This window comes from Sorex araneus, chromosome 5, assembly GCF_027595985.1.
Source record: "Sorex araneus isolate mSorAra2 chromosome 5, mSorAra2.pri, whole genome shotgun sequence".
In the NCBI taxonomy this organism is placed as follows: domain Eukaryota; kingdom Metazoa; phylum Chordata; class Mammalia; order Eulipotyphla; family Soricidae; genus Sorex; species Sorex araneus.
Genome location: NC_073306.1, coordinates 90,199,816 through 90,212,832, shown reverse-complemented (window position 1 = coordinate 90,212,832; position 13,017 = coordinate 90,199,816). Strand labels below are relative to the sequence as shown.

The window sequence follows — 13,017 nt, the reverse complement described above, 5'->3', positions numbered from 1 at the left end:
AGGAGTAACCCCTGAGCATTGCTGGGTGTGGCCCCAAAACCAACAAAAGAAACAGAAAACTTACCATTACATTCATCAATTTCTATATGAATTTTTAACTGAATCAACTCCCAAACATTTCTTATTTTTCCAAATAGCATAAATTACTTTTGTGGAGGTCTGTAAATTCAGAATTAAGTTGTAACTTACCTGTCAGTGGATTTAATCATATTGTTACCGATTTATTTTATTTTTAATTTTATTCTTTTCAGCTGCTTTTTTGTTGGAATCACCAAACCAGGTATTGAATGTTTGTTGTTTAGAAGGGTTACACCAGTATTAAAAGACTAGAAAACCAATTTTGTGGCTTAGTTATGTAGCTTTGTTCTGCTATTTTGATATTATAATAGAATTGCTTTTCTCATCAGTGTTGATCATTTCTAACTGGATTGCATTTTCTTTTAAGTTTTCTGGAATGGAGTTAATATTGCTATGGCTTATGAAGTAGTTTGTGTAGAGTGTCTGCACAACTGAATTCATAATACTGCATAGAATGGAAAGCTGACCTGTGGTGGAGGTATTTTGGGAAGGTGTCATGATATTGAAATAGGGATTGTTTCAGAAAGAGAATCCTAGCTCTCACACAAAGGGTTTTCTCATCAGCATTAGCAGTTCTCAAATAGGTTTCAGCTTGTCTTCTGTGCAGTGTTCACTGTATATATTAGACCTTTTTGGTTCCTGTTTTTTGTTTTTGTGACTTTGAGCTTAGGAGTAAATTTACCCCTTGAATATATGATGTACTTTTTAGTTGTTGCTTATGCTTGTTTGTAGAACATGGTGTTAGGCATTATTGCATGTAAATGTGATTTCCAGTGTAGAGCTGTTCCGTTTTCTTTGTTCTGAAAACACTAGCTTCACAGGATTTGTGAAATCCAAGAATTTAGACATTACTAGATACCAGTTGAGATCTTAAAATCTTAATACAACAAAACAAATATGATAACAGGTACAGAAAAATAAGTTTAGATGAATATTTTGAAAATAGAGTAGCTTCTTGCTTTCTACTAATTAATTTCTTTGATAGGAGTAGCAAAAGCCACATGGATTCTCACCTGTGAAACTCAGAGATGTCTCTTTAGATTCGTGTATAATTAAATGTTGTGACTTTTATTTCGTGTGGGAAACTTACTTGTTGATGTTGTCACAGATTGATCTTACTGGTGGAGCTTTTTTGTTGCTTTTTTTTTTTTTTCTGGCCACATCCTGCAGTTTACTCAGGGGTTACTTCTGGCTGTGAACCATGAGGGATGGAGGGGATCGAAGCATGTAAGGAAAGTGCCCTAACCACTGTACTATCTCTTTGGCTTTCTACTGGTGTGTTTTATGTTAGGACAGAAGCCAGATGCACCCACTTTATTATTGGCATGTAGATATCTTGCTATGAAGTAGTATCACTTCTTCCTTTTTCCTCTTTTCTCTAGGCAGTGCCACTATCCATTCATTCAAACATTTATTGAGCATCTGCTATATGCAAGGCATTGTATAATTGCTAATTTGCCTCTCAGTTATGAGGTAATGTTTGTAAAATGTTGATGTTTCAGTGAATGATAATGTAAATACTGATATGGTGTAAAACCCTACTTTGGAATGTCACAGTGTTCTGTTAGTTTTATGGCCATCATGGAGGAAATGGAAGAGTAAGCTGAAATGGTTGATGTTCTTCTTGCAAGACTTAATGATGAAATAAATATTAGTTGTCCTAAAACCTGTGATATTAACCCTCATTAAAGCCAAGTTATGATGGCATCATTCAAGGTGTTATGACTAAAGTTTGTAAAAAATAGTATATGGTCAACTAAAAGAAAAAAAAAGAGTAGTCATGAAGAAATAACCCTTCTTCATTGTAATTACATTCACTATTACGTCGCACTTCTCTAAGTCTCTGAAGCAAGAAGTCTATCAGTTTGGACTCAGGATTTCTGTAGATCTTTCACACTAAATCAGCTTGGCAGAGTTTAACTTTTAAAAATGTTCAAGGGCCAGAGCGATAGTACAAAGATAGGGTGTTAGCCTTGTTCCCAGCCAACCAGGGTTCGATCCCCAGCATCCTGTATGGTCCCCCAAGCATTGCCTGGTGTAATTCCTGGTGCACACCAGATGTGCCTCAAAAAAAAAAAAATGTTCAGGGCCAGAGCTGGAGAGATAGTACAGGGGTTAAGGTGCTGGCCTTGCCCATGCCAACTGATTTTATCTCTAGCTCCATATAATAAGGTACCAGTACCCTGAGCACTGCCAGGAGTAATGCCTGAGCACTGCTGTGTGTCGCCAAAAAAAAAAAAGGGAAAAAAAAAAGTAAAGAAGAAAGATTAGGACTTGAGAGACCTCTCAACAGGCTGAGCCCAACATGCTTTGTATGCAGTAGGTCTAGGGCTGACCCCTGCTGTCACGTGGTCCCCTGAGCACAAAGCCCGGAGTAGCTCCTGAGTACCACCGAGCATGACACAAAAACAAAGTCTTCGAGTATCTGTCACCATTTACATGCATGCCTTTTACTCTATTACAAAATGACAATGTGTAGGTGCTCCTTGTACTATAGGAGGTAGATGTTGACAGAGTTTGGCAATTGACTTAGAATATTAAATCATACTGGGCTAATGCAATAACATTAATTTTGAGTGAAACATTAGTGTGTCTTCAGTGGGAAATTATGTTAAGGTCAACTAAGACTAGGATTGGGGAAATATTTTTAGATATGATGAAAAATAAAACGTGTTTTTAGATATTGAGTTCTTAGAGATCTTCTATAAAATATAATTTGTTTTGGGGCCAGACCAGTAGTAAAGTGGGTAGGGTGTTTATCTTGCATGTGACTGACCAAGGTTCAATCCTTGGCATCCCAAATGATCCCCTGAGTACCTTTAGAAATAATTCCTGAATGCAGAGACATTCACTGAGCATCACCAGATGTGGCCCAGACACACACATATACACCATACACATTGTGTGTGTGTGTGTGTGTGCATAATTTTTACCTAAATAATTTTCAGATCTCTCAGATCATTTTTCTTTTTTTTTTTTTTTTTTGCTTTTTGGGTCACACCCGGCGATGCACAGGGGTCACTCCTGGCTCATGCACTCAGGAATCACCCCTGGCGGTGCTCAGGGGACCATATGGGATGCTGGGATTTGAACCCGGGTCGGCCGCGTGCAAGGCAAACGCCCTACCCGCTGTGCTATCACTCCAGCCCCTCAGATCATTTTTCTAAAAGTAAGGAAAACAAACTTTTGAATTAGGAGACAGGTTTGGAAGCCCAGAGTGCAGAGTCGGGACATAGTCTTCCATTGTTGTGAGTCGAGGTGTGAACCATTTAGAGAGGTCAGGCAGTAATGGGGATAAGGGCTTGGGAGCTTGAGTCAGAGTGCCTGGGTTCAGATCCCTGTTCTATTTATTAGTGATTTGCCTTTAGGTGAACTGTTGAACATATCTGTGCCTCAGTTTCTTTATCTGGAAAAGAGGAAAGATTGTGCTAAAATATATTTAGAATAAAGTAAGTTCATCTACTTACCACTTAGAATAATATCTGGTATTGTGGTAAACCACTTAAATATTAGTTATTATTTTTATTGATCTGTTCTCCTTAGCTCTTCATTTCCCCTCTTCCTTTAATCTGTTTCATTGCTTATTCCGCTGGCTTTTGGCATGTCTGATACAAGCTTTTATAGAAGAGAGGCTTAGCTATTTTATAATGAGAATTTCTAAATTTCATTTTCTCACATTTTTTATTTTTAATCCCAGGCAATTATTTTGACTGTTTTATCTCCTTGTTTGTCTTTCATATTATAAATGGGATTTTTTAATACACAGTGGTGGGAAGTTCCCTAACTGAAATGGTTAGGGAACTTCCTTAACTGACACTGGGGAGAGGTGTGTGAGTGGGTGTAGGAGTGTTTGTGTGTGTGACCTTTCTCAATGTGTTCTTTCTCCTTAGGATGTTTGATGTAGGTGGCCAGAGATCAGAACGAAAAAAGTGGATTCACTGTTTTGAGGGAGTGACAGCAATTATCTTCTGTGTGGCCCTCAGTGATTATGACCTTGTTCTGGCTGAGGATGAGGAGATGGTATGTTGAGCTTCTGGTTACAAACCAAAACCTAAAATACTTATCTAGTACAGTCAAAAAGTGGAAAATAACTTTTAGAGATTGTGTATCCATTTGCTCATTGAACCAGAATTTAATATTCTTAATTTTTCTCCATGTCAGTGAAATTCAAATTGTTAAATCATGTTCTGCTATGTTTTTTAATTTTATTATTTTATGCTTATATACTTTAATGGGATTTGTTAATAGTGTATTAAAATCTGACTGGAGCGATAGCACAGCTTGTAGGGCATTTGCCTTGCATGCAGCCGACCCGGGTTTGATTCCTTCATCTCTCTCAGAGAGCCCAGCAAGGAACACCATATATATATTTTTTTAAAAGCAGAATACACTTCAGATTAATTGTATGGCATGATGATTAAGACATTCTCTACAATAAATTGCTTCTTGTGCTGGAGTTTGCACTTGTTACAGAGTTGGGGATCATACTTGACATCAGATGGCCAAGTTCTCTTTCCTTTTTTAAGAAATATGGAGCCGTGGGGCCTGGAGTGATAGTACAGCGGGTAGGGCATTTGTCTTGCACTCGGCCAACCTGGGTTCAGTTCCCAGCATCCCATATGGTCCCCTAAGCACCACCAGGGGTAATTCCTGAGCGCAGAGCCAGGAGTGACCCCTGTGCATTGCTGGGTGTGACCAAAAAAAAGCAAAAACAAAAAAACAAAACAAACAAAAGAAATATGGGGCCAAAAGGAAAGAGAGAACAAAAGGGAATGCCCTGCCACAGAGGCGGGGTGGGGGTGGTGGGAAGGATATTGGGATCATTGGTGATGGAGAATGGGCACTGGTAGAGGGATGGGTACTTGATCATTTTATGCCTGAAACGCAAGCATGAAACTTTGTAAGTCTGTACCTGTACCCCATGGTGATTCACTAATAAAAAATTTTTTAAAAAAAGAAAGAAATACGGGGCTGGAGAGATAATATAGGGATTAAGGTACTTGCCTTGTACATGGTTGACCCACTTCTATCTCTGGCATCCCATTTGGTCCCTCAAACATCAATAGAAGTGATTCCTGAATGCAGAGTCGGGAGTAATCTCTGAGCATTGACAGGTGTGGCCCAAAAGGAAAAATGTGTAACAGTGAGGCTGGAGAGTTAGTACAGGAAGTAAGCATTTGCTTTGCATGTAGCTGTCTCTGGTTGGTTCTATCCCCATCATTGCATTTGGTCCTTGAGTATTACCTCCTGGTGCTTGTGTGGACCTCTCCTTCACCAGAAGACCCCCTCATGGGGAAAAAAAGTGACTTATCTTGTCTAAGTGGACATGATACATTGCTCATTAGCTATTTCTTCTCTCATCTTAAGAATCACAATGGTGAGGATAACTAGTTTTATGTTATCACTTGTTTTTCATAATGCCCTTTAGTGCTTTTAAAATTTCTTGGTATATTTTTCTCACTGACAGTTAATGTTTCCTAGTTAACATTTTTTTGTTGTTGACCTGTCATCTTTTTGTTTTTTAGAATCGAATGCATGAAAGCATGAAACTCTTCGACAGCATTTGTAACAACAAATGGTTCACAGATACTTCAATCATTCTCTTCCTCAACAAGAAAGACCTTTTTGAGGAAAAAATAAAGAGGAGTCCGTTAACCATCTGTTATCCAGAATACACAGGTAAACTGTTGCGGAAGATTATATCGGAGGTCAAAGTCAAATACTTTATTGACGTTCCTACAACTCCTTTTTTGTTTTGAACAATGCATGTCTAGCCTTATGTTAGACATAAGTGGTTACTGGTAATTGGTATCAGCATTGGTATCAGCATTTAGACATAAGAGTCTTTATGTCTAAAGTGCTATGCTAGATATAGTTGAGTTTACTGTGTTAAAATTTTCTACCTTTTCTTTTTGTTTCTTGTTTTGAATGCACCTGGCAGTACTCATATGAGGTGGTGGGGTACGAACCTGGGTTGACTGCATACAAGGGAATCACCTTAACCACCTGCTGTGCTAACTATCTAGGCCCCATTTTCCTTATTTTTTTAAGATTGTAAAGATAGGGGCTGGAGTGATAGCACAGCGGGTAGGGCGTTTGCCTTGCACGCAGCCAACCTGGGTTCGATTCCCAGCATCCCATATAGTCCCCTGAGCACCGCCAGGGATAATTCCTGAGTGCAGAGCCAGGAGTGAACCCTGTGCATCGCTAGGTCTGACCAAAAAAGCAAAAAAAAAAAAAAAAAAAAAAATTGTAGAGATAAAAATAAATTTAGCATCAGTGCAGTGTCTTTGAACAAGTATCAGGAGACTTTACTCTATTTCAGGAAACTCATTTAATTATTTAGAGAAAAACGTAAACAATTTCATCATAGTATTAAATGTTCGCTAATAGAAGAACAGGTGAAGTGGCTCACTTCTATAGAGTCAGCATAGTCTTTTTTCTGAAAGAAATGAGTTCCAGTACAGGAATAAGTGATTGTTAGAAATCCATAGGCAAATGAGGAAATAGAAAGCATTTTAGAAAGCGGAAATAGCATGTATGAGAATATGGAGGTAAAGAAAAGATCTTCCGGGGTGGAGAGAGAGCTCAGTGTCTGAGTATATGCTTTACATGCTGGAGGCCTGGGTTTGATCCCTGGCACTTCATTGTCCCCCTAGGACTGCTGGGTGCTCAGAAACAGAGAGAGATGTGATAGGATGGGGGAAAGGGAGAGAGGGGGTGTGGAGGAAGAGAGGAAATGAATCTGTTCAGTAACCTAAAAGGAATTTGGTATTGTTGGGGTCTGAATGTTGTGAAGGTGTTGGAATGATGGGCAGAGATGATCATACAGTCTTGTATTTCATTCAGAGTGAGTAGGGAGCTATTGACTGTCTTTGGGGTATATGATGTAATAAGGACTATGCTTTAGAAAGATTGCAGATTGCAATACTATAGATACTAAGAAAGTCGAATTGATAAAATAAGGACTCTGAAGGTGAAGATACAGGAATAGAGCCAGAAAGAGTATAACAGGTAGCATACGTGGCTTGCATGAGGCTAACCTGGATTCAATCCCTGACACCCCATCTGGTCCCCTGAGCACTGTAAGCACCTCTGCCATTAGTGATCCCTGAGCTCATCCAGGTGTGGCCCAAAGACAAAACAAAGAAAGATACACTATCAAAATCAAGGATGAAAATGCAGACTTTTGGTGAGGTGGGATGTATTGGGATTTGGGGGATATACCTGGATGTGCCAGGGCTTACCTCTGACTCTGTTGGAATGATGGGCAGAGATGATCATACAGTCCTGAGGACCCTCCAGAAGTGGGCTGCTGGGGATTGAACTCTTGTTTGAGTACCTGCAGGGCAGGTGCATTACCATCTGTACTATCTCTCCAGCTCAAGAATGGAAACATTTCTTAAGAATCCAGTTAGATAGTTCACTGGGCTTGAGCTCATGATTTTCTAGCACTGAGCCATGTATGAACCCAAACACAACAAAAAAGAATGTAGTTAGGATCAGGAAACAGGACTCTCTCAAGACCTCTGGAAGCATTTTTCTCCATTTTTTTTTAGTAAATTCCGTATAAAGCTTAATATTTTTTGTTATCATTTCTTAATATCATTAGAATTTTGATTTGGATTGCAATGCAACAAACAAATGAAAAGAACCTATGATATTGAAACACAAAAGATAACATGGATCAGTGGAATAGATGGAACTTAGAAATAAATCTACACATTTACCAGTATTTAATCTGTGATAGAGGATCTATGAACATACAGTGGAGAAGCGTGTCTCTTCAGCTAAATAGTATTGGGAAAATGGGATTGCCACATGCAAAAGAATGATGCCTGGGGGGTTGGAGAAATGGTGTAGTGGGTAGGGTGCTTGCCTTGTACAGTTGGGTTTCAATCCCTGGCAGCCTATATAGTCCCAAGAGTTCTGGACCCTGAGTGTAGAATCGGGAGTAAGCCCTGAAAACCACTGGGTGTGACCCCAAAACAAAAACAACAGCAAAGAAGAATGAAGCCTGGTCAGACAGCTTGAAGGCTTGAGTGCTTGCTTTGCCTGCAAATGACCAGCGTCAGCCCCTGACACTGCATGGACCCCAAGCTGTGCTAGGTGTGTCTCCAAAAATCAGAAAAGAAGCTGAACTACTGTAATCCCATATATAAAAATTTAAGTAGCTTAAAAACATAGCTGTAAAACGCAGCCGGAGAATGCTCCGGACCTGAGACCGGGCCAGTAATACTGGGGATCCAGACAGAGGAGGTACAGCCAGCACACCTCCAGATGGAGCCCTGGCGACACTGAGCAGCAACTAACACGGCTCCGGGATGCGGGACTGGGACAGCTTTGAACCACGCAGCCGCTAACGCGGCTGCACGACCTTTTCTAAAAACTGAAAACATACAATCTTTTAATGGAAAACTAATTATCAAATGCTTCCTTGGTAGTAGGGCTGTGTTTCTTGGGGGGGAACTCCAACAACAGTAGTGAGTTTTGTGTTGAAATATGGAACGTAATCAAGGTAAAGAGAAAATGAATTGAAATTCATCAGTTATACAGTTGGGGATGGGGGTGCAGGGGCAGGGGGGTATACTGGTGTTTTTGGTGGTAGAATATGGGCACTGGTGAAGGGATGGGTGTTTTAATATTGTATAACTGAGACATAAACCTGAGAACTTTGTAACTTTCCACGTGGTGATTCAATAAAAATTAAAAACAAACAAACAAAAAAAAACCATAGCTGTAAGATCCCAAACCATAAAGTGGATAAAAGGTAACATAGGTGAAATGTTTTGTGATATTAAAAAGTTGCTGTGAGGAACTCAACCCTAACAGCAAGGGAAATGAAACTAATGCAAAATATTGGTAGGGCCTGAGATGTTGTCAGGAAAGCTACATAAATGCAGATATGAATGATGGGCTAAGGGCCACCTCCCAGTAGTGCTGGAGGAACATACATTGTCTGGGATTAAATCCAGGCCCGCCCCCATGCAAAGCGTGCATGTCATCCCCTTGAACTTTCTCCCTGACTTAAAGTGAACTGGTAGGCCAAAACATGAAGATGTAGTGTAAGCCTCAAATGGCCTCTTTTCCTCAGGAAAATTGGAAATTGTTCATCTTTTGAGAATGAGGAGAGATATGAGAATTAGATAATTTTATAGAAAACTTTTAGTGATCTTCTAGGATGGGAGAGAAATCCTACTCCAGACAAGTAAAAGGATTGACATGAATGTTCCTGCTGGGAATCTTCAGACATAGCAAAGAACTCTCAGAGTCATGTTATTTTTTTGGTTACTTCCAGAGTCTCTTGCTTTGGTTTTCTTAAAAGGATTTTTCCTGATTCCCACCCTCCCTGGCACCCCCCCCGCACACACACCCTCATTGTTTTTGTGCCAGACAATTTTCAGTCAAGTGAATGTCTACAGATCTCAGGGGACCTATTTCAGGCATCTATAAACTATCTTCTTTCTATTGTTTTTTTTTTTTTTAAATTTTTATTGAGTCACAATGTGGAAAATTACAAAGCTGTCAGGCATAAGTCTCAGTTTTACAATGTTCAAACAACCATCCCTTTACCAGTGCACATATTCCAGCACCAAAAAAAACCCAGTATACCTCCCACCCCGCCCCAAGCCCCCCAGCCCCCCCACCCCGCCTGTGTAACTGATAAATTTCACTTTACTTTCTCTTTACTTTGGTTACATTCAATATTTCAACAAAAAACTCACTATTATTGTTTGGAGTTTCCCCCGTAGAATCAGACTTGAAGAGATAGGAGGTCACGTGACCTGTATTTTACTAAGTCCAGGGAAATTGTGGTAGAAATTGGATCAGTGCAAGCTTGTACCTCTCATTAGTGGTCCTCATAAGCTGGCGGTCGCCATGGCCTTCACCGCCAGCAAGGAAAAGGCGAGAAGAAAAAACCTTTCCCCTCGGGCAAACATGGGGCCCCGGCTTAGTTCATAGTCTGGAGACATTTCTGTAAGAAGCTGCTGGTACCAAAAGTAGTTTAGCTGACCTATGGGGTCATGCTCGTGCAGCTGCGGAGAGGCTGCACACGTGCAGCACTGGGGGTCACATCTCGGCGGAGAGCGGGGCTGGTACCGCCCCCTTCTCGAGAGCCCCCGAGTGTCCCATTGCTACAAGCTCATACTTCTCATTAGTGATTCCTCGTAAGCTGGCGGTCGCCAGGCCCTTCCACCCCCGGCAAGGAAAAGACGAGAGAGAAAAACCTTTCCCCTTCTGGGCAGACATGGGGCCACAGCGTAGTTCATAGTCTGGAGCCATTTCTGCAAGAAGCGTTAATCATTTTTATATTCAATTGTTAATGTTCTTATGTTGTAGAAATAACTTGTATGTCACAGGAATAATTGTCTTTGTGGAATTTTCCTGGCTTTGTAGCTAGTTTCCAGAGTTCTGAAGACTCACAGGTAGACAGGTCGTTGGAGGAAGCAAGTGGTTAAAAGTTATAAATACATTGTTGGAACTTTGGGTCTTGTTTTAAAAATTCACAAACCATGGTATAACATTGACTATTTAGAAGTGTATGGTTCTTCCCCTTTGTACCTATTAGTTTACCTCTGGTTATTTAAATTATTGCTAAAAGACTGAGCACTAAGCTCCCTTAAAACTGGAATGATTTTGAAAGCAAGCATGACTTAGCCTTTTGAGTTGTTATTTCAAGATCACAGCAAGACACACGTGCTCTCTAAACTTTTAATTTTTTTGTTTTGTTTCTTGGGCCACACCCGGCAATACTCAGGAGTTATTCCTGGCTCTGTGCTCAGGAATTACTTGGTGACCATGTCGATGCTTGGGGACCATATTGAACCTGAGTCTGCCACATGCAAGGCAAATGCTTTACCTGCTGTGCTGTTAGTCCAGCCTCTCTTAACCTTTTTTAAAAAAATATTATTATTTTTTCCCCTGTTAACCTTTTGTTTTATTTATTTATTTATTTATTTATTTATTTTTGCTTTTTGGGTCACACCCAGCGATGCTCAGGGGTCACTCCTGGCTCATGCACTCAGGAATTACCCTGGCAGTGCTCAGAGGACTATATGGGATGCTGGGAATCGAACCCGGGTTGGCCACATGCAAGGCAAATGCCCTCCCCGCTGTGCTATCACTCCAGCCCCTCCCTCTTAACCTTTTAAACAATTGTATTCTCCTAGAAATCAGCCTGCTCTTCCTGCTTTAGTTTCCTTTTAGATTTGTTTTTTAACTGAAAATTTAAATGGAAGGGAAAGAGATGGTTAAAGTAGAGAGGGAGAGGGAAAAGGAGTGGGAGAGGGAGGAAGAGAAGGGGAAAGGAGGGGGGAGGAGCGAAGCAGGAGAGGGAAGAGAATCTTATTCACATTTAGCCTGGTCTTGAAAAATCTATTATAGAAAAACTGACTTTAGAAATACAGAAGTCTGTCCATTTATTGGGTCGTATTCCCTCTCTCTGTAAGTAAATGGTAATGGCCTAATTTAGATGAGCTATTACAATTTGAACCAAAAAATATTGGGTATCTTTCAGGTTCCAATACATATGAAGAAGCAGCTGCTTACATTCAGTGCCAGTTTGAAGACCTGAATAGAAGAAAAGATACCAAGGAGATCTACACCCACTTCACCTGTGCCACAGACACCAAGAATGTGCAGTTTGTTTTTGATGCTGTTACAGATGTCATCATTAAAAACAACTTGAAGGAATGTGGACTTTATTGAAGAGTGTTGATCTTAGTAAAAGGTAAAGCTTTAAATCATCTGTCTTCAGTGCTGTGTGATATCTCTTGATTTCATAAACTTTTTCTAATGAAGTGTTCTTCTTTTTTTAGTCACTGCAGTGTGGAGTGTTGCCAGATTTCTTTGTTGTCCTCATGGGGCAGCTGCAAGCATGGACGGGACCAGGAAATGGCGGCGGCATGCAGAATCTTAGAACTTTTTAGCACAATCTTCTTTATTAGGGAACTCTTAATTGACTTGAGTTGCTAACATCAGACATTGGAATTTGAACACCTATAAAGTTCGATTCTATTGGGAGTCATCTATTGGATTTCATAATGTTTGAGGCAGATGTGAAATTGAGGTGCTGCATTCCAGAACTTCAATATATAGCTTAGTCATTTTTCCCCTTCTTGTCCAGCCACCAGTAATTCATTTTTAGGTGTTTTTTTTTTAATCAAGAAAAGAATAACTTTACTAAATTTTACTTCTTTGTGAAAGAATCCTTTATTAAAACAGAGTCTTAACTATGCACATAATGTGACCAGATCACCTTGAAAATGTTCCTCTTAGTAGGAACTTTTTGTTTTTAACTCTTGGTATGGTCAGAATATAATGTTTCCACAAGACTTAGTTCTTTACAGTTCTTGGAACTATAATTACAGCTTTTTTGGATGAAATTCACTTACTGTCCTGGTATTAATACCAGTTGGCATGATTTCTAAATGGTATTTATCTTGGAGGGTTTGTGTGAAGTATACTAGCTCTCTATTTTTTTAAACTTACCATTGAAGGTTAAACTGGTTAAACTGATGCTGATACCAAATTAGTACATAAATGTTGATGTTGTATGATAAAGTCAGCTTCTTGGATACAGCTATACCCTGGACAGCTGTCCATTAGAAATGCAAATTGCTTATTTCCAAGTAGAACCAGTGACTTTGCTGCTACTTACTACCTTAACTAAATTGACCACTTAGATTTTTGCTTGTTTGTCTCAATCATAGGGAATTTTGTAAAAGATGACCCTTGTTTTCCATCTTCCATGGCCTTTCCTTTGGGGAACATTTGAAGTGTATTAACAGTGCATGCTTTTACTTTGTGAACGTGGTGCCAAGTCCCTGTTTGCCATCGTTTTTTAAATGTAGCCATGTTAATTGTACTAATCCTTAGTCAGTACCTTCTTTTGGCGGAATTACTGCATTTGGGGACAGTTTTCCACTTTGTTGTGTG

General features: G+C 39.9%; 1 protein-coding gene across 1 annotated transcript in view; it reads left to right on the top strand.

Moving 5' to 3' along the window:
* The window catches only part of GNAI3 (G protein subunit alpha i3), a 39,737-nt gene extending 27,498 nt beyond the window's left edge, over window positions 1–12,239 (top strand). Inside the window, exons 6-9 of the mRNA XM_004620058.2 lie at window positions 3,969–4,098; window positions 5,604–5,757; window positions 11,597–11,809; window positions 11,898–12,239. Of these exons, the coding sequence (XP_004620115.1) occupies window positions 3,969–4,098; window positions 5,604–5,757; window positions 11,597–11,787 (475 nt within the window). The 3' untranslated portion in view covers window positions 11,788–11,809; window positions 11,898–12,239. The remainder of the gene's footprint in view (window positions 1–3,968; window positions 4,099–5,603; window positions 5,758–11,596; window positions 11,810–11,897) is intronic.
* Window positions 12,240–13,017: the final 778 nt, after the last annotated feature.